Source organism: Aspergillus mulundensis (assembly GCF_003369625.1).
Source record: "Aspergillus mulundensis strain DSM 5745 chromosome Unknown scaffold_21, whole genome shotgun sequence".
Taxonomy (NCBI): Eukaryota; Fungi; Ascomycota; class Eurotiomycetes; order Eurotiales; family Aspergillaceae; genus Aspergillus; species Aspergillus mulundensis.
This window is the reverse complement of record NW_020797909.1, coordinates 257441-281462: the sequence shown is the minus strand read 5'-3', so window position 1 is coordinate 281462 and position 24022 is coordinate 257441. Positions and strand designations below refer to the sequence as shown.

The following is a 24022-nucleotide window of genomic DNA, read 5'->3' as shown; positions in this document are numbered from 1 at the left end:
GTAGGCTGCACCTCGTATATTCTCGATGCGAGTCAGCTAAGGCGTTCGGGCTCGTTTTTCTAAGAGTCCGGTCACTCCGGTGGCCGGCTAAGTTGGCAGGTCCTCTCGAGCACCTTAGTCTTCAGCTGGGAAAACATTGGGCGCGCATCGCTACCATGACCGGCTGTCTGTGGGCTCAGATCCAGAGCTTGAATATGGAGTATCGCCATGCACCCCAGAAAAGCAACTCTGCAAGCTGCACATGCCTTCACAATCACACAACAAATGAGCGGATCACAGTCACAGACCCAACATTTGGCTCACCGCTGTGCCAACCCATGCTTCGGCCGTGGCCTTCAGCTGGGGCTGGCTGAGAGTCGAGTCAGGGCACCGACCTGTCCAATGGCCACCAGCCAAGCCTGCATGCAAGAGGGTCACCTGTCGATCCTGCACGTTTGGGTTGCGATCATTGGGCCGGTCCGATCCTTGTTTGTCCAACATTGTCTGCTTCAAGGTAAGTGACCTGTCGATCCTGCTGCAGCTTGGGCTACGGGGTAGAATTGGATTTTGGGCTGGCTCTATCTTGCCTTCGGTGGGCACTAGATAGGTGTTGTTCCTTAAATGCCCGCTTTGGAGGTGGTTACGGCAATGTGTATTATGGCCGGAGTCGCTCCAAATGTCGTTTGATGAAGCCTGATCGTTCCCTCGCAGGACGGCCGAGTGTGGGATGGAACTGGAAACCAAAGAGCCCTCGCAGCTGCACGGGCCTGCTTCAGGGTTCTTCAAGATGCAGATCAGGATGGGCCGTGGCTGCACTATGTCCCAATAGCCAATCGAACGAAAATTGGTGTCTCAGCTGCAGGTTCAGGCGAGGGCGAAGGTGCAGATCTCGCTGATGGAGAGTGCTGTCTTCCGGCCAGGCCGCACTATAAAGCCTTCGTCCTCCATCAGGGAGCTTTGTGATTATCAGGACTTCTTACCTCTTCGATCCATCCTAACCTCATTCTCAGCTCGCCCAGTCATGCACTTCCACAATATCCTGCTCGCCCTGAGCGCTGTGGCGCCTGCCGTCTTTGCCCAACGTGGTGAGCAAGAGGTAAGACCAGTTCCATCCATATGTCAGTGTGGACAACTTACCAACAACCATAGGCCCTCTTTCCCAGGCGATGCCTCCCAAACCCCTGTGAAGGAATCACCTCCGTCAACGACACCTACGTGTGCGGAGACCCCCGTCTGGGCCCCGTCCGGTACCCCACGAGGTTCCCCCTGCGCAATGAACTGCGCACATACGCGCGCTTCGGCACCCTGTGCCCAGCCGAGTTCCTCGAGAAGTGGGCGACATCCGTCAACACCAGCGGCACATACATCTACCCGCCCGCGAACGGGTTCGTCGTCGACGACGAGGAGGCCGTCATCATCGGCAATGTCACGCTCCCTGTCGGTCAGAAACTCGACCGCTTCGGGTCGGAGTATGGCACGTTCCTTGCGCCACTGGGTGCGCCATACATTGAGCGATCGCTGCCACCGAGCAACCTGATCACGTACGACGGGAACTATCCGTTCAACTACCATGTGTATCAGGTTGAGAAGGAGTTTGTTGTAGGGCTGGGGCCTATTGCGCCGTGGTTTGAGCAGCCCGGGATGGGGACGCAGTTTGTGGCGTATACGAATGTGCTGGGGTTGATTGAGGGCGGCTTTCTGAGGAGGCTGGAGGAGACTGAATTCGATGAGCGAGTCGAGTACTCCAACTCTTATACCGACGGGCCCAATGAGTAATGGCTGGTAGTTGTTGGTAGTAATGCTTAATCAAAGCTTTATGGCCTGTTCGAAGTGTAGGCAACTGGATGGTGGCGAAGGCTGATCCTGCGGTACAGTACGGTACGGTACTGTACCGTACAGTACAGTCAGCCGGATTCTGCTGACTAAAATCCTCGTGACATTTCCGTCTGTGTTCGACTTCCTCCTACGCCACCAAGGACACAATGGACAACACATCGCAAGGTCAGAGACCACGAAAAACTCGGACGCGAATAGGCAGCGCGTGCACGCGGTGTCAGAGACGGAAAATCCGAGTAAGCGTTCCCGTCAGCTCCTTCGCCTGCCTGTCTGACAGGGCCATAGTGTGACACCTTGTCCCCAGCCTGCAGTGGCTGTCAGCGAGCAGGCGTGCCATGCATCGGCGGAGGAGGCGCTTCACGCGAGTTTTCTCAGAGGTACGGCATTGCATCCCCATATCAAGAACAGCCACTGACCCCGCCCTGAAGTTACGTTGCCGATCTAGAGTCTCGAATCAAATGGCTCGAAGCCATTGTTCAAGAGCACGTCCCCAGCATCGACGTGACTGCTGGACCAGGCCATTCGCCTCGCATTGAGGGGGCCATTCCATCCGGTGACTGGAACGCCCCGCAGCGCACTCAGGAAAGCTGCGAGACCAGAGATGTTGAATCCCCCGACGAGATCACGGATCAGATTGGACTGGTCTCCATCGCAACTGGGTCAGATCTGCGCTACCTGGGCCCGTCGAGTGGGCTGTTCTTCACCAAGTTTGTCCTGGCTGGGCTTGGAAAGCGACTTGATGCCGACAAGAACCCCATCCCAGGTGCCAAACCTGATGCTTTGGCCGTTCCGTCCGATCTCTTGGTTCCCCAACCGAAGGAACTGCCTTCCGATCCCAGGCATACGCGATGGCTCTCCCATGCTTATTTCGACATTGTTCACCTTCAATTTCCGATTCTACACGAACCTTCGCATTGGGAAACCATTGAAAAGATCTACGCCGACGCTGAGGTCACCGCGGTGCACAAGTTCCAGGTTTTGATGGTCATCGCAATAGGTGCATCCATACTCTCCCACCGGACAAAGGTCATGTTATCAGCCGAGGGCTACTTCGCTTCTGCCATGAAACTAGTGGATGCCGTAATGAAGTCTTCATCGCTTGGTGTCGCGCAATGCATCTTGCTTCTTCAGATGTATGCCCTCAACAACCCAACGTCAGGGCTGAGCCTCTGGACTCTTCATCACCATGGACTGGCACTGGCAATTGAGCTGGGTCTGCATCGAAATGTGCCAGCGAGTAATTTCACGCCCTTGGAAAGGGAGGTCCGCCGCCGGATCTTTTGGTGCACCTACACAATTGACCGGCTCTTGAGCACGCTGATGGGACGACCGATGGGCGTGGTCGATGAGCAGTGCGATCTCAACGTATATACCAACTGTTTGCTCCGATTCAGACCAAAGCTGACTCTCCTAGTACCCGTTAGACATCGACGATGATCAGCTCCGGACGGAGCATCCGAAATCTCGACAAAGCAACGACCCACTTACCAACATGACCAGCGCCGTCCATCTCTTCAAACTGGCCCGGTTCAACAGTGAGATCAAATGTGTCCTGTACTGCGTTGATCGACAATATCCCCCATACACACAGCCGGTCGTCACGGACGCAGAGAGCTGGAAAGTTGACATTCTGATGCGCTTGCGACAATGGCGTGAAGACATCCCAAGACATCCGGAAGCAAGTCCACGGTCCTACATCAACCTTATCAGTGAAATCAAGTATCATGAACTGGTCATGCTAGTCCTCCGACCAAACCCTCGCTTCCAGAACCCCGACAAGGCGTCCCTCCGAGAGTGCTTTTCCAGCGCCATGACCTGCAGCGAGCTGTACCACCAGCTGTACACTGCCAATTCCCTGCATTACGGATGGATCAGCGTCCATTCCCTTTTTCTATGCTTAATGGTCATGTTCTACTGTGTTTGGACCCCCCAGGGCATAGCCGAGGAAGCAGATCTCGACTCTCTGATGCGGGCGTTAAAGGCTTCATCAGACGTCCTCAGCGCTATGGGCGAGTACTGGCCGGAGGCAAAAAGAAGTCGCGACGTCCTCGACCGTGTTTTAATGGCAACAATTCGACGCTTCACTCGCCACTCGAGCACAATACAACGCAGTCCTATGCCTTTGGGCTCACAGGGTTCCATGACTATGCAATCGCTTTTCCCCTCCGATAACACCGCCGAGGGGAGCTACACGAACGTGTCTGCAAACCCTGCCCCGCCACTTCAACACGAGGATGCGGGCGCGGGTGCTGATCTATTTGGTTCCAACTACGGAGACCTCGAGACTTCGTTCGCGTCTACAGATCTACTCTCTCACTTCTTGGGCTCCAGTGCAGATGCGATAATGGGCTATTCGTATGATTTCGAACAACTTGGGGACAGAGAGGCTGCGGGGTGGATTGGCGAAAGTCTGCGTGATTTTGGGCGTCCATATTAGTTCTTAATCACTGGGTTATGGGCTGTTAAAGAAAAGTCTTTTGAATCAATCAAAACACTATGCTCATCCGTTCTTTACACACAGGCGCCGTAAGCCTACATATTGAGGCAGAGTTTGGGCAATGGTAATAGTATCCATCTGGCATGTCGGGTGCATGTGCGTGAAACTTGGATATATTGTTTACAGTCACCTGCGACCACCGATGCCAATGGCGGTCTTTGCACCATGCCTCTGCTCGTTCTGCCATGTCTTGGGGTATTGAACGCTAAGCCCATTGCCAAATGCCTCTCGAGTCGCCACTGGTCAATGAGGGGATGATTTCTGTTCATTTAAGTCCAAATCTAAGACTAGAATTGTCAATTCAGAACCGAGCAACTTGATGTTGAAGAACGGCCTTGAAGACGAGTTGAATGCCCTGGCAGCACTCGACCTCTCAGCCCGGTATTCCCGATATCACTCCGGTGATACGCCTTGTTTCAAGCAGGTCCAGGTAATATGCTAGGAATGCGTAAGTTGTCAAAATGCAGAGGAACCGCTTGGTAGAGAGATGAGTATACCTCCAACGCCCCACTGGCGGCCGAGCCCTTCCATTGCTTCTCGCACCGTCTCTACATAGCCATCGACGAGCACAGCGGTGTTAGTTTCCCGGATGTTGTTGTACGCAATCACAGACCGGTACATCCAGTCTAGGAGCAAGGGAGATGGGGCATGCGCGTCAGAAGGCAGGAGCCCTTTCAAACGTCGGGCGATGGGTAATGTCACCTTGGAGGTGAGCTCAGTAACTTCGCGGTAGCAATACTGGGCACTTTCCTTGTTGGCACTGGGGAAAGCCAGAGGAAATGAGTGCAGAAGCAGGAGAGCACTAGGACTTCTTGTTACTATGAGCCGCAAGATTCTAAGCAAAGGGTGATTGCCTTGATGTGAACGCCACTGGCGAGCAATATGCAATGCCGCACCGCTGTTCCTCCGCTACGGTAAGTGACAACAATGACCGCAGGGCATGATCGAGTAAGCTTTTCTCAGTGTCGAGGAAGTGAGGATCGGCCTGCGTATCGCCGATGTGGCGCATGACACGGGCCAACAGATGGGATGCCTGCGCCAGTCTGGCGAATTTGCCCAGCTTGTTGTTTGCAGGGGCGGACACTGTGTACGGTGATGGGCAGCCTGTCTGTGACAAAGCTGGCCGTACTCCACTGTTCCAATCCTCGTCCGAAATAGGCAGAAAGTGCTTCTCGCAGGGATCCGGAATACAGAGATGTCTTCTTGGAGAATCAATGTTCATGTGCCTTTGGTGTCTGTTAGCAGAAGCATTCTCTCACACATTGACGTAGCCACCATTACCTCTCCAGTATCACAACGGCCCACCAGGCGCGATGTTTCTCTTCCATGGCTGCCCAGCCTGACTCGGTGTGATCCCAAAGAAAGATGTCTCTGTCTAAACCGAGGGCGACTGCATACCTGGCGCATGCCCCAATTGTGAGGAACGCGGCAGGGTATATGCCATGGCCCAGCTCGTAGAGTGAAACTAGAATCATGCATTGAAGCACCGTGATTGTCAAGACGCCAGCTTGCTCCAAACAGACAAGATTGTGTTTGAGCGAGGAGTATGTCTTCTGAAGGGGTTGAGAGTGCTCAGACTGTTGGGGCAATAAGATGGACATACACACAACTAACAGTTTCAGGTCAGGCTCCTCCTGCAGCGGTTGATGCAGGATAACCCCATAGAACTTGCTGCGGGAGAGAATCGGCAGCCAGAGATGGATCGTGCGGAAATACTGGCTCGCAACATGCCGGGCAGAGTCGGCGCTGCCCAGACCGTCAAGGTCACCTAGAGAAAGAGATACAGGGGGCTTCTGGATATTCAGTTGGCAATGAGTGAACAACTGGCGGTCGAGGAAGTACGTGGCAGGGAAAGTATTGCGAGGCGCCTCCTGTTCGACGTTTTCACGCGAAGAAACCTTGGGCGGCACAGCTGAGCCACCTTCATACCTGCATCGACGGCTTGTCCTGTCGGGGTCAGCCAGGCACTGGACCGTACAACAGAGCGACTTGCCTTCGACACAATGCACACTCTGGCAGCTCTCGGCCGCATCGTCTTTTCCGAGCCTGGCACGGGCAGCAGGGGCGAGGGGCCAAAAGATCCATCCTTCGACTTTCTCCAGACATGATCGTCAATCGATTGAACAATATGTGGGAGCTGGAGGTTCACGGACTGGGCCATGGGCAACAACAGAGTCCAAAGAAAAGCAATGCGCCGCACGACAGGGGAAGCGGCGCACTGTCCTGCACATCAGCACAAGCGGCGCACTGCGGAAAAGCGCCGCACAGGTGGGGAGTCCTACTTGGTCTATCGAATCGGGACCATACTGAGGTATGGTCGTAGTTTACGGCTGATGGCTGTTGGCTCTCTCCTACATCTGGTCCCCTCGACCCCGCGTCAACCACCTTGGAGGAAGCTCGCTTAGTACAACTCGGTGTCTCAGGTTGTGGTATAAAGTACAGTGATATCTCCCTCAACCAGTCTTATCTGTTTCATCCACATTTCTTTAACTCACCATGCCTCTCTACGAATTCGAGCACGCTATCCCCCTTCAGGAGCCTGAAAAGCAGGCGATAGCCCACGGCATCACAGAGTTCCACGCCAATACATTCCATGCTCCACGCTATATTGTGAACTGCCGGTTTATCGATGTCTCTCATGGGCCATTGTCCGATACTTTCGTGGGAGGCAAACGCCGCCAAATCAACCGCCTCTTCGTCACCTTGCGGAGTGGAACCGGTCGGACCGCAGACCAACTGCGTGGCTTGATGGACAGCGTGAATGCCGTCTGGGATGAGATTGTTGCGGGTGGTGGATGGGAGAGGCAGCTGAGAAGTGTGTACATCAAGGGCTGCATCGATGCTGCGAAGGAGGGCGGCTTTCACCTTCCACTGGTAAGTAACAGCCCTTATACCATTGAGGTGGTGGCCTGCTGAACAACCCCAGCCTGGATATTTCGCACAATGGGTGAAGGACAACACTGTCCAGTTTCAAAGACTGGCCGCAGAGGGTGATCCAGACATGGTTCAGCTTGTCGAGGACATCGAATCCCGGCCAGAGTTCCAGGAATAAACCATGCTGTGTTTCTACTCTATTCAGCTGATCTTAGTAATATATTCTACAAATTGCAATCGCATGATTTCCCGAGACACGGGGGGCTCCGTCTTGCAACGGATATCCCGCTTCCCTCTTGACAAATGCCAAAAGACTTCATCAGATTTGTCATCGACTGCCATGGAATCTTCTATTCGAGATCTGGCTTGACATCCTTCCTATAAAGTCTTATAATGCCAGGAATTGGAATTATTGTGCTCAACTTCATCAACTCTCTTACAACCCTTCGATAGACCTTCTCCTCGGACCCTCCAACATGGCTCCTAAGATCTTATTTGTCCTGACCAGCTGTGGCGAGATGGGCAATGGCAAACCCACTGGATGGTATTTGGTTGGTTTCTCCGTCTTCCACGAGCGCAGGAAAGAGGATCACTGACTGCATCCATTAGCCCGAGTTTGCTCGGCCCTACTACTGCCTGGTCGGCGACGATGAGACCAATCCAAAGGCTGAAATTGTCGTGGCCTCTCCTGCGGGGGGTGTGGCGCCCATCGATCAAGGCTCCGTCAAGAACTTCCAGAACGACCCCGTCTCGGTCAAGTTCTTCGAGTCCAAGAAGAAGCTGTGGGAGACAACGAAGCCCTTGAAGGATTTCCTCGGGAAGGCATCCGAATTCGACGCCATCTTTTACCCCGGCGGCCACGGACCCATGTTTGACCTGGTCAAGGACAAGAACTCTCTCCAGTTAATTGAAGAGTTCTACAAGGCCGGCAAAACCGTTGCGGCAGTCTGCCATGGCCCCATTGTGTTCGTCAATGCCACTGTGGACGGCAAGCCCCTTCTTGAAGGCCGCAGGGCAACCGGATTCAGCAACGCCGAGGAGGATGCTGTTGGTCTGACTGCGGCTATGCCTGTCCCATTGGAAGATGAGGTCAAGCGAGCCGGTGGCAACTACGTCAAGGCCGAGCAGCTTTGGAAGGAGATGGTGGTGGTGGATGGGCAGATCGTCACCGGCCAGAATCCCGCATCTGCTCAAGGAGTCGGTGCTGCGTTGGCCACCGCCGTTGGTGGGTACGACCTCTGGATTCCGCTGCATGCGTACTGATTGATTGGGAATAGGTCTCTAGTGCAGCTGAGCGCATTCCAGACTTCTTAGGTGACCAAATCGGTTCGAAGCAGCGCAGTGGGACCGGAGGATGTCATTGTTTTACTATGTTAGCATTGTTCGGTGATTCCTCTATGTCTTAATTCAACTTTGCTAGATATTCTCTATGGCTACAACTAGTAGCATGTGCACGATTTCCATTAACGCATGCCAAACCCAGTAGCTCTTCCCCAGAACGCCTGGTCGTGGTGGACAAGGGTCATAGGATTCCACAAGCGTAAGTCTAGAGATAGAGTCTATGGCTTCTTTGTTGTCCGTGTCTATTCTGTTCAGTCTTGGATATAGTTTGGCTGAGTTGAACTAACTAGTTATGACAATGACAAATTTGTGGTACAAGAGACCTCAAGAGCCGTAACAAGATCTACAGCTACATGGTCGATCAACATGTTTCATAATCTAGTTTCTGTATACAACTAGGAGAACTGATGCTATTGCACTTTGCCTCTGGTATCAACGGACCAGATTTCCTCAATGACTCCGTTTCGGTGCGCATAGTAGAAGTCATGCAGGTTGATGGTTGGGTCAATGTGGCTGGGAATCATCTCGACCCTGTCGCCAACCTGCAAGTCAGGCACCCCATCGTCCCAGCTCAGCGAGCCGTGCTCATCCCCCAGGTTCCTATGTTGATACCTGGAGTCCTTGCATTCGGCCAAGCCGCTATCGGTAGTGAGGGTCTTCAGGCCGGCGTCGATGGTGACTTGCCGGTCACCCTGCTTGCTGATGACGGTGGAGAGGAGAGTCAGGCTGTTGGAATAGAATGTTCCCACAGCGTCGCGGTAATCCGTATCCATGAAAATAAACGATCCGGGCTGCAGTTCCGTCACCCCAGGCACCATCGCACAGAACTCCGCCGTACCGGTTCCTCCTGTGGTAACCACTTGGATATCGAAGCCTTCCTTTCGCAGCATCTCGGCGGTATCGACCAGGGTCTTCATAGACTGTAAACACCGGGCTTTGCGATCCTGGCGGTCGTGAAGGTGCTGCAGGTGACCCTCATACCCCTGCACCCCGATCAAGCGCATATGGGGAAGTGTAGCGAGATGCCTGGCGAGGGCAAGAGCTGGTTTCCCCGCAGCAACGCCGGTGCGTCCGAGTCCGACATCCAGGTCGATCAAGACGGAGATGGGCTCCGACACGCCAGACCGGGCGAGCTCGTCGTTGATCGCGGTCGCACCAGCCTCGCAATCAACCACAATACGGATATTTCGGTACGTCTTGAACAGCTCAACAAGCCGCTTGACTTTGGGCTTGCCAATGATCTCGCAAGTGATGAGGATGTCGTCAAATCCCGCGGCGGCAACGATCTCCGCCTCAGACACCTTGGCAACGCAGCAGCCTTTTGCCCCTGCATCTTCGAGTTTGCGTGCAAGAGCCACGCTCTTTGTGGTCTTTAGATGCGGCCGGATGTTGCAATTAGATGGCCGGAGAGTGTTGAACAACTTCTGGATGTTGCCCTCCATCAGGTCGAGGTCAACGATCATGGACGGGGTGTCGAGGCTATCCAGCCTGTCTCCGACGCGAGGACAGTACATTGTGGCCTAGAGCTGCTGTTCGTCAGATGGAAAGAATAAAGTTGGAGTTCAAACAAGAGACACCTACTCGAGTTATTGATGCTGAGGCAGGAATGAGTAGGAACTCGATACCGAACAAAACAGACAAGAACTGAGATAGGTAGGGATGTTCTGAGCAAACTGCTAGACACAGGCGATTTTGGGCTTACTTATCCCTTTTCTCCATCGCATTCTTCCTCCTGATTACACCGGGTATCCGTTATCAGTTGGAGTATGTTTTGGGCACTTCTCCACCTTTCGTCTACAGCAGGACTACACCCTCTGACTGTCTAACCCAGTCTCACAATAGACAGGCGTAAGGGTCCATCAGTAAAGAGAGGGCACTACGAATCAGCATAAAGGGTCCACGGGTAAAGAGAGGGTCCCTTGCCTCCAATTGGAAGCGGACTTCTCCGTCTCGGAGCGGCTTTTCCGTGTCTTAACATCCAGAGGCACAGACGGAAAACTCCGTGGTGGAGACTTCTGATTCGGAGATACGTAGGATAACAGTCAGAATCGCCTACACAATAACATTGCATGCATGATTCCTGCAGGGTAGCTAGCAGACAGAGCGCTGGGAAAGGAAAGTAGAGCAGAGTCATGCACTTCTAATCGAAGACCAAAACACTGCGGAATCGAACGGAGCCTGATGCCATGTGGTCCACGGCCTTCGGAGCGTCCTGAAATGCAAACCGCTCGATCATGCTCCTGACGCCAAAGGTCTTGGCGAAGTCGATGGTATCCTCAGCATCCAAAGCGTTACCCGTGATCCAGCCTTGGATTGCAGAAGCCCCCGTGATGAGATCGTTCGTATTGAACTCCATGGACCCAGATGGGGATAGGAGGAGCATCTTCCCGGATGGTTGCAGCGCTGCCGTCAGAGGGGTAACAGCCTTGCCGTGGGAAGTAGTGGCGAGGATGAGCGCTGCACCACCCAACCTTTGGAGCACCTTGACCGCATCCTCCGAACCGGTGTCAATGTACTCGTGGGCGCCGAGCTCCAGGGCCAAGTCCCTCTTGGCGGCGCTGGAGCTGAGAACGGCAACCTTGTAGCCCATCTTATGAGCGTACTGGATAGCCATATGACCCAGACCACCGATGCCCTGAATCGCTACCAGGCTACCCTGTTCGATGTGCATCTTCCGAATTGCGTTGAAGACGGTTAGCCCTGCGCAAAGCAACGGCGCGGCCTCAGCAGGGTCTATGTCTTTGGGGACGCGAACGGCCGCCTCTGAGCGAAGCAAGACGTACTCCGCGTAGCCACCATCGCGGCTGGCTCCGTTGTATACAGCATTGCTGCATGCTTGGGAGAGCCCGCGGCGGCATGACCGACAGACGTTGTCGTGGCCTACCCTCTGTCGTCAGCATACCGTTCACAGCTAGTACATGTAGAATTGCGAACAAAGGGAATAGGCTTGTACTCACCTCCAAGCCATGCTCCACCAACTCGTTGGCCGAGAGAAAACCCTTGGACTCCCTCGCCAATGGCAACAACGTCGCCAATAATCTCGTGGCCAGGAACGCGGGGGAAGAGGTTGTCGCCAAAATCACCCTTCTGGACCGCAACGTCCGTGAAACAAACGCCACATGCGCGAACTTGTACAAGTATTTCTCCCGCAGCAGGTAACTTCAAATCAATCTCATGGAGCTCAAGTGGTCCGTCTACCGACGCGATTACCCAGGCCTTGTAGGTTCTTGGCAGGGCCGGCATTGCGGAAGAATCGACAATGTTGGCGATGATACAAATTGGGACCCTCATCGAGACCTGACGCACTCCTAATTTATTGCAAGGCATTTGGTGGCCCACAAGTTGATCGTTTCCGTCCTCCGGGCATCCCGTTCAGTTTCGGGACTGTCGGGGATCACGGAGTACCCGTTGGCCCTTTTTTGCCCCGGTTTCTTCTCCAAGGCACCGTTCGATCCTGATGAAATTGCATGTAGCAAGGCGACTCTCACTTTGTGTGTGGTCCGGAATTCCCGTGAGGCGCCAGAATCCGGCCCGGAACACCGGTCAGCACAGTGACAGCCTCCTCGGTGCGCATACCCCTAACCTTCCATTGCTGGGGCGGTCACTTCTCCAGAGCGGACATTATTCTATACTTGCCTGGCTCACGATATTGTTGTAGCCTTGCTCAGTTGGCAGGTCCTCATTTCCACGTACCTTCTGGATAACAGTTGCGGCTGCGTCGACCAAGGGCTTTCTGGTCTCGTACTACTGCACATTCGCGCTGTCTGCCCTGATAGAACTGATGTGAGACCTCGGGCGAAGGGGAACATACACTGCAAATGCCATTACCGATGACACAATCGACACAAAATAGAAGGACAATGCATGATTACGTGCAGTAATGGTAATCACGAATCACCGGCTTGGGACAATCTCGGCCTGGTTCTTCGCTAACTAGTTTATGGGGAGAACTGATGCCGGGGCCAATAGTAGACATGCCCGTATTATACTTTGTCCTGTGGCGTGTCCGGGACCAATCGCACCTCCAAGTAGGCAGGGGTTACCTAGTGTCCAAACTAGGCGTAGTCCTGGACTCATCTAGATGACCCCTAGGGCTTCCAGATTCCCCAGGTATATGGATCGGGGATACGCCGAACCCAAGCAGTTATAAAGTTTCTGCCAACTCACCAAGTAACGACAGTCTCGAGTATGGCTATCCTCGGCAATATGAGAGCGACTTCTTCCGGTTGGCGTCCACTGGAGGAATCGGACGATGCCAAGGTCGTATATGCTTCCCCGCGTTGCGCCAAGATCGAGAGCAGGTCCATTTCCAGCGGGCTATTTACCCCGAATCACCTGTCGATACCAATGGCATAGTCGCGAAGTCTGACTTGGCAACCGCAGGATGGTTAGCACTCTAGGATGTCCGTAGCCATTAGCAAACCGGTTCCATGAAGTCAAGATCATACTCAAACCGTTTGGTACACTCCTCAGCGGAGATACTCCGGGGTATTGATGCCTTCTAGCTAGCATCACAAATTCCCCGCAACTCTAGACCCTTGGCATGAGATCAATATGCGGGGTAGGGTCTCCATGTCTCCAGATACTGCAGTCTGACTGGTACTGGAAGCCCAACGCCGCGGTCATCCGGTTATTGAAGAAACGGTGGGCGATGTCCCAGGTTAGGCTCGGCTAAACTCCACATAAACTCCCATGTTATGGGGGAAAGAAGGCTTCTTCAACCAGACAGTGTCGTATAAGATCTTGCAGTGCCGCACCTCAAGTGACGCGTACTCGATTCCGTCGCCTATATTCGAAAGCTGCACCAGCAATATGGCCGAGCTTCAGAATCGCAACGTAGAGGATAAGTCCATGTCTCCACAGCATCTGGAGACTGTGCTTGAAAATGGAAAGAATGATGACGGGCCAGTATACGGTATCGATGAAGCGCATCAGAAGAAAGTAATGTATGGGTTCGCTTCTCTCTTCTTTGCAAATCGAACTAATTGTCCGGCTGGAGGCGACGGGTTGATCTTCGTCTTCTGCCCATCCTAGGTCTGATGTACTCGATATCCCTGATAGACCGTACCAACCTCGGACTTGCTTTTGTGGCGGGCATGGAGGAGGACCTTGGGCTCGATGTCGGCAACCGGTATACCGTTATCGTGCTGGTCTTCTTTGTGGCATATATGTGAGGTTCCCATTGCTGAGTTCCTGGAGGATGATCTGACGGAGAAATGGTAGTGTGTTTGAGATCCCAAGTGTCCGTTGCCGTTCCCGTTCATTAAGCCCGGAGAAACCAAGCTGACTCGCAATAGAACATTGTTCTCCCAAAAGCTGGCGCGGCAAACTGGCTTGCTTTCCTCGGCGTAAGCTTTGGGGCCATCTTGATCGGAATGGGTTTCACGTATAGTTGGGAAACCATGGCTGTCTGTCGAGCACTTCTTGGTAAGACGAGACAGGGAACAGTCAGGACTACCGACAGCTGACTGTCTTAATAAGGGATAATGGAGGCTGGGTTTCTTCCAGGTAAAAGACTTTGCCACAGTGGCATTCAAGTGTAAGTGCTGACAAAGCTAGGTTGTACTTATCTGATCACCTGCTGGTACAAGCGATTTGAGGTCGGCAAGAGGCTTGCGGCTTTCTGGCTGATATCTGTGGTTTTGAATGCCTTTGCAGCTATCTTTGCCTATGCCTTGACTCTTTTGGATGGGACTCATGGGCTCGGTGGCTGGAGGTGTACGTAAAGATTCTTCCCGTTCCAGTCTCACATCTGACTCGGGCCAGGGATCTTCATTGTCGAAGGCGCCATCACGGTCGGCGTTTGTGCTATTGGATGGTTCATCATTATCGATTTTCCGACCAAAGCAGACGGCTTTCTATCGCCAGAGGAGAAACAGTTCGTCATCGATCGGATCAATCATGACCGTGGTGACGCAGAAGAAGATCGACTGACTGCGGCAAAAATCGTGCATCACCTCAAGGACTGGAAGCTATACTTCTGGGCGTTTAATCTCATGGCATCAACGCTTCCAGGATATGCGTACAGTTATTTCAAAACCATCATTCTGACTGGGATGGGGTTCACCGGGAATGAGAGCCAGCTTCTCAGCGCCCCGCCTTATATCCTCGCGGCCGCGGCCACATATTTCTCGGGCTGGCTAACAGATCGCTATCATGTTCGAGGACCGGTTATTGCGGTCCACCAGCTGCTGACAGCAGTCGGGATGCTCGTCACGGCGTATGGCCAAACCAACGGCGCGCGTTATTTTGGTGTCTTCATGGGTAGGTTTGCCTTTTTCCAAGGATTTTGTTGAGTATCATGTTGACCAAGGCCGAATAGGCGTCGGGTTCCTGCAATTTTGCATTCCAGGAGTTCTCGCTTTCCAGGCAAACAACATCACCTCGCACTCGAAGCGGGCGGTTGCGTCTGCCACTTGCTTGATTGGTGGAGGACTGGGTGGGATCATCGCAAGTGTCTCTTTCAAATCGAGTGAGAGCCCATACTACACAACAGGAATCTGGGTCACGTTTGGGATCACCATGATCAGCATCTGCATGAATGTGATGATGGATTTCTACTTCTGGAAGGTAAACAAGAAGGCGAGAGCAACTGGAGGCCGTATCGAAGGCATGGAGAACTGGTACTATACTCTTTAGATTAGGCGGATGGCTGGTGCAACATTTGAAGAGGGACAACGTACCAATAAATGGAATACTCTGTCAATGTTGTTGGTGTGGAGTTACGGAGTAGATCGAAGTCAATGAAATCGAAGATCGGACAAGACCCTTCGAAACCGCACTTGGCCATCTCGCCCCTCAGGTGAGACACGGGACGAACCACAACGTGACCAGCCCAAGCCGCGTCGAAGACGATGTTGTCCTTGGATAGGACTTGAGTGGGTGAAACTACGGAGTAGTAACTAGCTGTCCAATTGATCGATGCCATGAACAAATTCAAAGTGAGATAAGGGAGTCAGGGAAGAATCAGGGACTGGGCAGGAGAGTCGAGACGGAAGCGCCGGACTAAGATCGAGACCTCCTGATTGGCTGCCGACGGGGCCAGGCTGCTCAGCCTCCGCCGCTGGTGCCTGGGCCGACAGAGCAGTCCCCCGGGGTTTAAGAGCATCGCTTATCGCTCCTTTTGCCTTCTCTTCCCATCCAACTCTTGTCCTTCTCTTGTCTTTTCATTCATCGATTCTATCCCAGTTCCATTCACTCTTGAGGCCTCTGTCAATTCTATCATCATGACGGTCTCTCAACTCGTCCGCCGCGGCGTCGAGGCCTTCTCTGGTGCCGAGGATGGGAAGATGCCCAATCTCCAGGTCGGAGTCGGATCTCCTGTCCTCGCCGTCCTGCTTTTCATTACGATCGTTGCCTTGTTCTTCACCACGATCTCCGTACGTTGCCCCGTCGATTCGCTAGCCCAATTAAATTGCTAACAAGGTCTACCCCAGATCGCGTACACCTACGGTCAACTAGTGCCAACTCTCGCTGTCGTGGAGGACTCCAACCCCGAACTCTATCTTCGCGTGGACAATGACCCTGCCAACAAGAACCCCGCCGACCCGAACGAAGCTGAGATGGAGGTCGAAACACCCGCTCCTAGGCCCATCACGAGCAAGCTGCGCACTACAATTTCCCACCTTCGCGCTCGTGCTGGCCGTCTCTCCCGTTTCCGTGGCTTCAGCATGTTTATCACGATGGTGCTGGCCGAGAGCATCGTCACGTCTTTTGTTCCGTTGTCGCCGAGCTCGGTCTTCGGTGGTTTCATTGTCAAAATGATAGTTTCCGTTCTGCTCGCCAATCTCCAAGTTGCTTGGGTGCATATTGTGATTTCCGAGCCTTCTCCCAAGCGCTTCTACCAGCGCATCCCAAGCTTCCGCTCTCTGCAGAAGATTCTCCCTGCAGCTGCTTTCGAAAACCTTCTCACCTGGGGTGCATACTACGTCACCCTCTTCCTCATTCGCCTGATTCACGGACTCAAGGAGTTTGACCTCATTCGCGATGGCAACGGGTCGCCCAACCTCGTGCGGAGTGCTGCTAGCATCACGGCCATCGCGGGCTTTGTCAGCTGGCTTGCCTCCTTCCCTGCCAGGGTTATCTTCGTCCGTGTCGCGGCATCTATGCTCCCGGCGGAGGACGAAGCCATCATTCCTTTTGATCGAAGCTTCGATGGAAAGGTCGCCCCGGAGGTTGTTGGAGGTGGTGTCTTGAGCATCACCGACGCCTGGAAGACCATGGACCGCGATGGATGGAAGCGTTACGTCAAGGCTAACTTCAAGGCCATGGCCCTGTATACTGCCACTGTTGTGCTCTTCTCCACCCTTATCACGGCTGAGATTCTTGGTGGTGCTCTCGCCATCAAGTCCGGAGATGACAACTAAGCCCTGACGAGTCTCCCGCTGACTACCCCAGCTCCAGTGAAGTGGGATATGCAACACTTTTCATTTCTCTTTTCCGTGGCTTCCCCTGAGCGTAATATCTCCTTCGTGTACTCCATGCGCTCGCCATCTATATACTTTGCCCGATGTATTTATCTTGAACAAAGACTCAAATTTTGTCTATCACAGCACAGCCTGGTTTCAGTTCACTGAAAGGTTGAACTTAGAGATATGCAAGCAAGACTTGTGAGGTTTAACTGTATTCATAAGGTTACTGAGACGTAGGGCTCGCAAGGTTATCCTTGTTGACATCGCCGGGGGACCCCTGTGGCAAGGAACACCCAGCAGCCCAGCTAGAACACTTTCCAATGAGGGGAGATCAAGGGACCCCGCCCCCTCCCAGCCAACCAAGGGTCTCCCTGCACCACACCGCCTGGGCACTGTGATTATTTCACCATCAACTGACAGCCTCTTCCTCTTCGTGACCGTCTTTTGTCTGCTGGCGGCAATCAGCATTTCTCTCTCAATCCTCGCGCCTTGCGATACCTCCATTTTCTCCTTGTATCCTTGACTCTCTCTGTCTCTCAGCCTCACCACCTTCCGCCCTCTCCGTTTCCATCCCTTCCATCCCTTCCATCCTCCCCCAACACCCCCGCCCCCGCTTATCGCCATGGCCACAACTCCGGCAGGCCGCATGCTGGCTCGTCAGCTACAACAAATGCAATCGGACAAAGACCTCCCTGGGATCAGCTGCGGTCTTGTGGACAACAATGTGTTCGAGTGGGAGGTCATGCTCATGATCTCTGACGATGTCAAGTTATATGGCGGTAAGTTCAATCTCTCCCAGTCCTCATAGCGGGGGATGTTCGAGCATATCCAGAGAGACTACCATTTACTGACATTAGCCTATACCAGGTGGCTTCTTCCGTGCCCGACTCTCCTTCCCCGACGAGTACCCACACATGCCCCCGAAGATGAAATTCGAGCCGCCTCTCTTCCACCCCAACAGTACGTCTTGTCCTTGCGAAGAAGCGCCGAATCCACAAGTCTAACTTTCTCGTCCATCCAGTCTACCCCAACGGCGAAGTCTGCATCTCCATCTTGCACCCCCCAGAGGAAGACAAGTACGGCTACGAGTCCGCCGCAGAGCGCTGGTCCCCCGTGCAAACGCCTGAAACCATCCTCCTGTCCGTAATCTCCATGCTCTCCAGCCCCAACGACGAGAGCGCCGCGAACGTCGAGGCTGCGCGTCTGTGGCGGGATGATCCCAAGGAATTCAAGAAGCGCGTCCGCAAGTGTGTCCGCGAGAGTCTTGGAGAGGAATAATCGGTTCCTACCAGTTCATGCTTGACACTTTCTCTCGCTCGCCTTTTCCTCTCTTCCTCTATCTATACTCTCTTCCTCCGTTTGGGTCATACAACGCACTGGTGTTGGGCGTTCTTCGAGCTGTGGCCCTCTTCGTCTTCCTTTTCTTCGGTCCTGAACTCCGCTTTTCATAGACCATCCAGCTCACTGTTGAGCCTGCGGCCAGTTTTGGCATGTCGCTTTTGGAGTTATGTGTCCTGGGCATCTTGGTGGAACGAAGATACCGATATTTAACGCTTCGCATTTATAGTTTTAGCACAGCTTGCCTTGGATTTATTTTAGCATGATATTCGCAATCAGGGCGACTCGTTACCATACCAATGAAGAATATGAATCAAATATTCGTGGATAGATTGTATTCGTAATATGGGGATGGTTTGGAGAGTACTGTCCCTTCTGGCAATCAAGTGCCTGCTTGATTATATATAGTTGAACAACACCCATCTCTTTAACAAATGAACTCCCCATGTGGAATTTATATAACAATCTAACATAATAAGGGTATATACATCTCTCTAATTATTATGTGCAATAAGCGCTGAGATCAAGGCTGAGCTTTGACTCCCTTCCGCAGCGAGGGAAGGAAGAAGCTAGGGTGGAACACAGTGAGCGATAGCACGGCAAGACCGATCATCCTGAATGTGATGTTAACGCTTATGTTGGGGCAATTTTCAGCAGGGTGACTTACATTCCGTCGAGGACCAGGAACTCGTTTTCCTTTTGCATGAGCGGGTTGCCCCAGCCGCCGGCCATTTCAGGAATACTGTATCATAAAGCGTCAGTACACCGAGGTCCAGATGGAGATTGCAGGGTTCTTACCGGTAGATACACCGGATGAGCACGGTGAAGTAGGCGAAGATCTCTCCGAAAAGGATAAGATGGATGCTTCTGCGGCCGACGGACTTCTCACTGAAAGATCCGGGTCCACCGTTCTTCCTCACGCGCCAGAAGAACTCGGCTGCAAGAACGCCGCAGACGGACATGGTAGCAACCTGGAACGCAATACCGGCAATAATAATGTCGTCTCCGATCTTGAGGACTTCCATATCGTTTCCTGCGCCAGCTGCGACACCACCACCAGCTGCCTGCAGGAGGAGCGAGCCGATGTCGCAACAGATAAAGATCCAGGTGAAGAGCTTCGGCTTGAGGCGCGAGTGTTCGGGGCCGAGCGCGATGATGATGTGCTTCAGGGTAAGGTAGATGCCAGCAGCGATGAATGTTGGCGCGAGCACGAGGCAGACGATCTGCAGCTTGAATGCGTCTCCGTTCCACGGGTTATCGTTCATCAATATCCTTCCTATATATCCTGCCAATTCCATGAGCGGCCCGATGGCCAGCGCAAGCGTTATCGTCCATGCTCGATAGTAGATGCCGATTCCTAGTTGGAGGACGCCCAAAAGACCGAACCATACAGCGAAGAAAACATTGCCGCCGAAGTTAGGGTAGTACCCATATGTCGTTGCCTTGACTGGGCACTGCGTGGAAACTTGATCACACGTGTCGTAGCTCGCCATCTAGAATGGAATGATCGAATATCGAGGATGAGAATCGGCTGCGTGGAGGCGAAAGGAGCGAACGAAGAGAAGAAAAACGAGGGACACGTTAGGTTGCCGACGGCGGCATTTAAGAACGATAAGTGTATTCTGCCCAGGCCCAGAACTCCGCAAAACTTCAGGCCTCCCAAGAACCAGTAAGGCTGGGCTTGCGCTTTATGATAAGGAAGACCGCAAAACGACCCCTGCAACGGCCCTCGCCCCGGTCGTTGCGAATTCCTGATTGAGGCGCTGTCATCCTGTGGATCTGGGCGCCGGTATACTCCAGCCAAAATCTTCCGATGAATATCCGTGATTGGCCAGATCTCTCGCTTTCGCTATCGTTTTCGTTTTCGTTCTCGGTGTTTCCCCACCGGCCCAGCATCAGATCCCCGGCTTCGCTTAGAAGCGTCCATCTCGTTTATCCGGTTGTGAGGTGACTTGAGGTCATCGGCAGGCTGCTCTCTGAATGTCAGATCTCGAAATCCTGGCGACAGCTGGACTTTCCGCTCGATCGGCTCCGTGTCGTGCAATGTTTCCATGAATAGAGCATCATAAGTGACCGAGTCGATGCTGTTGTTGGTCGGAGGTCGGACTTGAGATGGAGAGGCGTTGCCGATCACGTGGCGATAAGCGATAAGCAACAATGGACCCACGTGGCGCAGGGCGTCTGTGGCACCGTCAGCAGCCAGCTTGAACTTTGAGGTCCCCAATCCCCAGTCATCCTGCATCCCCCCAGCCGTGTGTTGAAACCGTGCTCCCGAGTTCCTGGTACCTGGCCAGTGGCCACCTCATTCAGGGTCTTACGGGGTTGTGCTTCGTGCGGCTCAACCATTGCCCGATATGCCGCCTCGGAGATCCCATACAAAGTCCCGCTATGGTTGCGACCAGTGCAAGAAGAGACGTGTCAAGGTTGGCTAGGCACACATCCTACGCTCAATTGCATCTGTTGGCGTTTTCTAAGTTGACTATAGTGTGATGAGCAAGGTCCACCGTGCTCCAATTGCAAATCCAGAGAGCTAGAGTGTTTCTACTCGCGCACCCCCGCGCCTGGTCGCCAGTCCAGTACATCCGCAAGCCCAACAACCCCAGGCTACGTTCATGTTTCCACTCCATACGTGGCCCAGCCCTATCAGCAAGCTCCTAGTGTCCCGTCGGGCGATGATCTACGTGCTGCAGAGCTACGCAGATTAGAGCTAATGCACAAGTTCTCTACAGAAACATACCAAAGTCTCTGTAACTCACCCTCGGACTTTCATGTTTGGCAGGTCATTGTCCCACAGAAAGCTCTGCGCTATGATTTCTTGTTGAAGGGAATTCTTGCGACTGCCTCACTACACATAGCATCTACTCTGGATCCGTCGTCAGCTTTTACTTACATCAACACGGCTCTGGAATATCACAACCAGACGCTCACTCCATTTCGCCATGCCATAGACGACATTAGCCCAGAAAGCTGCGACGCGGTCTTTGCTCACTCGGTCGTGACTACAATCATCTGCATAGCTCTTCCTCGACTCACTACTGAGAAGGACGAGAGCATAGGCGCGTACGAAAAGATAATTCTCGCGACTGAACTTCTCCAGGGGGTGAGCAACATCCTCAAAATATATCGTGGATGGGTTACATTGAAGCCTTTTATGTCTGGGAGTGACTTTTGGGGTTCGAACATGGCCCTAGATCCAGATACTGAAGCTGCGTTGAACAATCTCGCCGCATTGACCGATGAGGTGGCTAACTCGGAGCAGCGTGACATGTTTGCTGAGGCCGTGAAGTTACTTCGTCAATGTTTTAGTAGGTATGCCAACGCCAGAGACATTTCGTCAACCCTGGCCTGGCTTGCGGCAGCGGACAAGGGGTTTATTTATGCCTTGAGGTGTCGGCATCCTCTTGCTTTGCTGATCCTTATGCATTGGGGCGTCCTCATTCACGAGCTTCATGGCCGATTATGGTGGGCCAAGAACTCGGGCTCAGCACTTGTCCTAGAACTGCTTGGTGAACTGCGGTCCTACCAACCCCGCTGGAGAAATATCCTGCTATGGCCAAAGCAGAAAATTGGTCTGGAGGGGCCTTTGCTCCCTTCCAACGGTTCTCAGCCTGGAACGACACATTGAATCAATCTCGATACTAGAACCCTCGCCAGTCCCCGGACGGCATAACCTGCGGGATCATTTTGAGGAGGTCAATCCTCTTATTGCCGGCAAGGTGAACCTACACCTATCTATCTCCATTGGTACATGTAAGTCGCAAGGATGGGTGAAATTCGACTATATGTTGACGATATTCGAACGACAGAAACAGATACTGAGCCAGTGATATGCGAATCCATATATACTTGCTTATCCTAAAGCTTCGCCATCTGTTTCATGTTCTTCTTGGAAATATCCTCAACTCGCGTGATGTTCAAATGATTCGCATCATGTTCACACGCCGCCAAACTCAGAGGGCCGCCCACTTGCTTGAGCCAGTACGATCTTCCACAATCAAATATCCAGTTTCGGCTTGCTACCTTCACGAGCTCTGCCAACCAGTGTTGCGGAATACTTCTGTCTTGCACGAACGTTATTTCTGGTAATTGCCCTCGAACCTCTGGTGGAACATGATCTCGCAGAAGATGCAAGAAGTCGTCGTATGTTCGCTGCACATAAAGCTCAGATCCAATCTGGACAATTCCGCGCGTCTTTGCCGCGGCATGCAGCAGACAAGCATTGGCGACAAAGTCGACCGGAATCTCGTCCAAAATATTCACACCACTCTCGTACCCCTCGGTTGCATGCCAAGTCTGTTTCCCACCGCGATCCGATATCAGAAGGTCGGCGAACTTGTCCATTGGGTGGGAGCCGTCAATCCCATACAGTGGAAACGGGTGCCGAAGAGCGCGTGCGAAGATGGTAGGGCGGACAAAAAGGAGAGGCAGGGTTGGGTAGCGTCTAAGCATCAATCGTTCCATGAGATGCTTGGAGTGGGTATACGATGACGAGAACCGGGACGTATGAGGAGAATCGCCTGCCTGCTGTATGGACGCAATCTCCTCTTCGCAGTCTTCATCCGAATAATCATACAGACGCTCCCCAATATGCCCGTCTGGCAGGAAACTATTCGCGTACGACGTCGATAGCTGAATAAAGAGCTTCAGCCGCCTGAACGAAGAAGCCAGTCGCGCCAATTCCAGCGATGGGAAACAGTTGTTCTCAAGGGCCTCCGTTATATCCGAGTCAAGGGATATCTTAGCCGCTGTATGAATAACGAGCGTGACCTCGTCCTTCAGCCGCTCCAGACTCCCCGCATCCATGCCCAAATCAGGCTCCCTGATGTCCCCGATAACAAAGTGAATCTTCTTCGATTCCAGCAATGCCTGCGTCTGGCCAGGCATGCTTCGCTTCCACTTCTTCACGGCCGTCTCGGACGATTTCCGCACGAGAACAAAAATCTTCCTCGTTGGCAGCTGCAGCGCCAGTTTGTAAAGCAGGCATCCCCCAAGAGACCCCGTACTCCCTGTGAGGAACACAGTGTGGGCTTCGAACGCCGTTGCGTATCCCTTCTTCTTGACCTCGTCCTCGTTCGCAGAAACCATCTGGAGCGCCATCGGAGCGTGGACTCGAGCACGTCGGCGATCCCGGTATCAAGTGCGTCGGTGGAAGTGATATGTCTGAAGGAAAAAGTCTCAGCAAACCTTATTGCTTATGACAAAGTCGCTGTATATACGACTCTTTTCTCTGCTCATGTGCCGCCGAGGTCCAGTTGTCCTGTACGACCTGGTATGATCATCTCACCATGATGGCCTTGGACCCTCTCTCAGACCAGTTCCATTGGCAATATAGATTAATTGGAATGGGCTTTCGCCCGTTCATTGGCTGGCTCTGATATCCAGGTTCTTATGTATCTACTATACCGGTACTAAGCGCCCTGTCTCGCTCCATCAGAAGACCTCCGCGCTTTCTCACGGTTTCCCTTCTTTGGCTGGCACCGCGCCTGATTGGTACCTGCTTTGCTCTCGATTTCCCAACTCGAGTCTCGACTCACAGAGAAAAAGCGTGGTCATCCCAGCCAGGTCCCGGGGTGTATATTGGAGGATCAGGCAGGCATATATCTTGACTAGAATAGATCATCGCCGGCCACGCACGCCGCTCGTGAAATAAACGCTGTTACCCTCAACTGTACCCGATTTCATTTAAAGTGACAACGAGGCCTGGATTTTCTGCCAACGCTTTGACTCGACATTGCCGATAAAGCTC

The 24022-nt window shown here is 53.1% G+C and overlaps 11 protein-coding genes across 11 annotated transcripts; 7 read left to right on the top strand and 4 right to left on the bottom strand.

The window, feature by feature from the left end:
- Positions 1–1000: 1000 nt before the first annotated feature.
- DSM5745_11204 (TNT domain-containing protein) lies at positions 1001–1755 on the top strand (the record flags this gene model as incomplete). Its single annotated transcript, XM_026753220.1, has 2 exons — positions 1001–1075; positions 1129–1755. 2 exons carry the CDS (start codon positions 1001–1003, stop codon positions 1753–1755), a joined length of 702 nt encoding a protein of 233 aa, XP_026598295.1.
- A 206-nt stretch (positions 1756–1961) lies between these two features.
- On the top strand, positions 1962–4252 carry DSM5745_11203 (Zn(II)2Cys6 transcription factor; the record flags this gene model as incomplete). The annotated part of the gene is made up of 4 exons (XM_026753219.1): positions 1962–2051; positions 2101–2192; positions 2244–3180; positions 3230–4252. 4 exons carry the CDS (start codon positions 1962–1964, stop codon positions 4250–4252), a joined length of 2142 nt encoding a protein of 713 aa, XP_026598294.1.
- Positions 4253–4768: 516 nt separating this feature from the next.
- On the bottom strand, positions 4769–5787 carry DSM5745_11202 (fungal specific transcription factor domain-containing protein; the record flags this gene model as incomplete). Its single annotated transcript, XM_026753218.1, has 3 exons — positions 4769–5114; positions 5209–5538; positions 5594–5787. 3 exons carry the CDS (start codon positions 5785–5787, stop codon positions 4769–4771), a joined length of 870 nt encoding a protein of 289 aa, XP_026598293.1.
- Positions 5788–6808: 1021 nt separating this feature from the next.
- Positions 6809–7364, top strand: DSM5745_11201 (uncharacterized protein; the record flags this gene model as incomplete). Its single annotated transcript, XM_026753217.1, has 2 exons — positions 6809–7186; positions 7239–7364. The coding sequence occupies 2 exons, from the start codon at positions 6809–6811 to the stop codon at positions 7362–7364; spliced, it is 504 nt and encodes a 167-aa protein (XP_026598292.1).
- Positions 7365–7662: 298 nt separating this feature from the next.
- Positions 7663–8449, top strand: DSM5745_11200 (type 1 glutamine amidotransferase domain-containing protein; the record flags this gene model as incomplete). The annotated part of the gene is made up of 2 exons (XM_026753216.1): positions 7663–7737; positions 7796–8449. The coding sequence occupies 2 exons, from the start codon at positions 7663–7665 to the stop codon at positions 8447–8449; spliced, it is 729 nt and encodes a 242-aa protein (XP_026598291.1).
- A 4890-nt stretch (positions 8450–13339) lies between these two features.
- Positions 13340–15166, top strand: DSM5745_11199 (uncharacterized protein; the record flags this gene model as incomplete). The annotated part of the gene is made up of 5 exons (XM_026753215.1): positions 13340–13468; positions 13825–13954; positions 14087–14245; positions 14294–14791; positions 14850–15166. The coding sequence occupies 5 exons, from the start codon at positions 13340–13342 to the stop codon at positions 15164–15166; spliced, it is 1233 nt and encodes a 410-aa protein (XP_026598290.1).
- Positions 15167–15753: 587 nt separating this feature from the next.
- DSM5745_11198 (uncharacterized protein) lies at positions 15754–16893 on the top strand (the record flags this gene model as incomplete). The annotated part of the gene is made up of 2 exons (XM_026753214.1): positions 15754–15906; positions 15964–16893. The coding sequence occupies 2 exons, from the start codon at positions 15754–15756 to the stop codon at positions 16891–16893; spliced, it is 1083 nt and encodes a 360-aa protein (XP_026598289.1).
- Positions 16894–17560: 667 nt separating this feature from the next.
- Positions 17561–18216, top strand: DSM5745_11197 (putative ubiquitin conjugating enzyme; the record flags this gene model as incomplete). The annotated part of the gene is made up of 3 exons (XM_026753213.1): positions 17561–17717; positions 17806–17898; positions 17960–18216. 3 exons carry the CDS (start codon positions 17561–17563, stop codon positions 18214–18216), a joined length of 507 nt encoding a protein of 168 aa, XP_026598288.1.
- Positions 18217–18799: 583 nt separating this feature from the next.
- On the bottom strand, positions 18800–19769 carry DSM5745_11196 (RTA1 domain-containing protein; the record flags this gene model as incomplete). Its single annotated transcript, XM_026753212.1, has 3 exons — positions 18800–18890; positions 18944–19018; positions 19075–19769. The coding sequence occupies 3 exons, from the start codon at positions 19767–19769 to the stop codon at positions 18800–18802; spliced, it is 861 nt and encodes a 286-aa protein (XP_026598287.1).
- A 356-nt stretch (positions 19770–20125) lies between these two features.
- Positions 20126–20518, bottom strand: DSM5745_11195 (uncharacterized protein; the record flags this gene model as incomplete). The annotated part of the gene is made up of 1 exon (XM_026753211.1): positions 20126–20518. The coding sequence occupies one exon, from the start codon at positions 20516–20518 to the stop codon at positions 20126–20128; it is 393 nt and encodes a 130-aa protein (XP_026598286.1).
- A 1613-nt stretch (positions 20519–22131) lies between these two features.
- On the bottom strand, positions 22132–23373 carry DSM5745_11194 (fatty acyl-CoA reductase; the record flags this gene model as incomplete). Its single annotated transcript, XM_026753210.1, has 1 exon — positions 22132–23373. The coding sequence occupies one exon, from the start codon at positions 23371–23373 to the stop codon at positions 22132–22134; it is 1242 nt and encodes a 413-aa protein (XP_026598285.1).
- Positions 23374–24022: the final 649 nt, after the last annotated feature.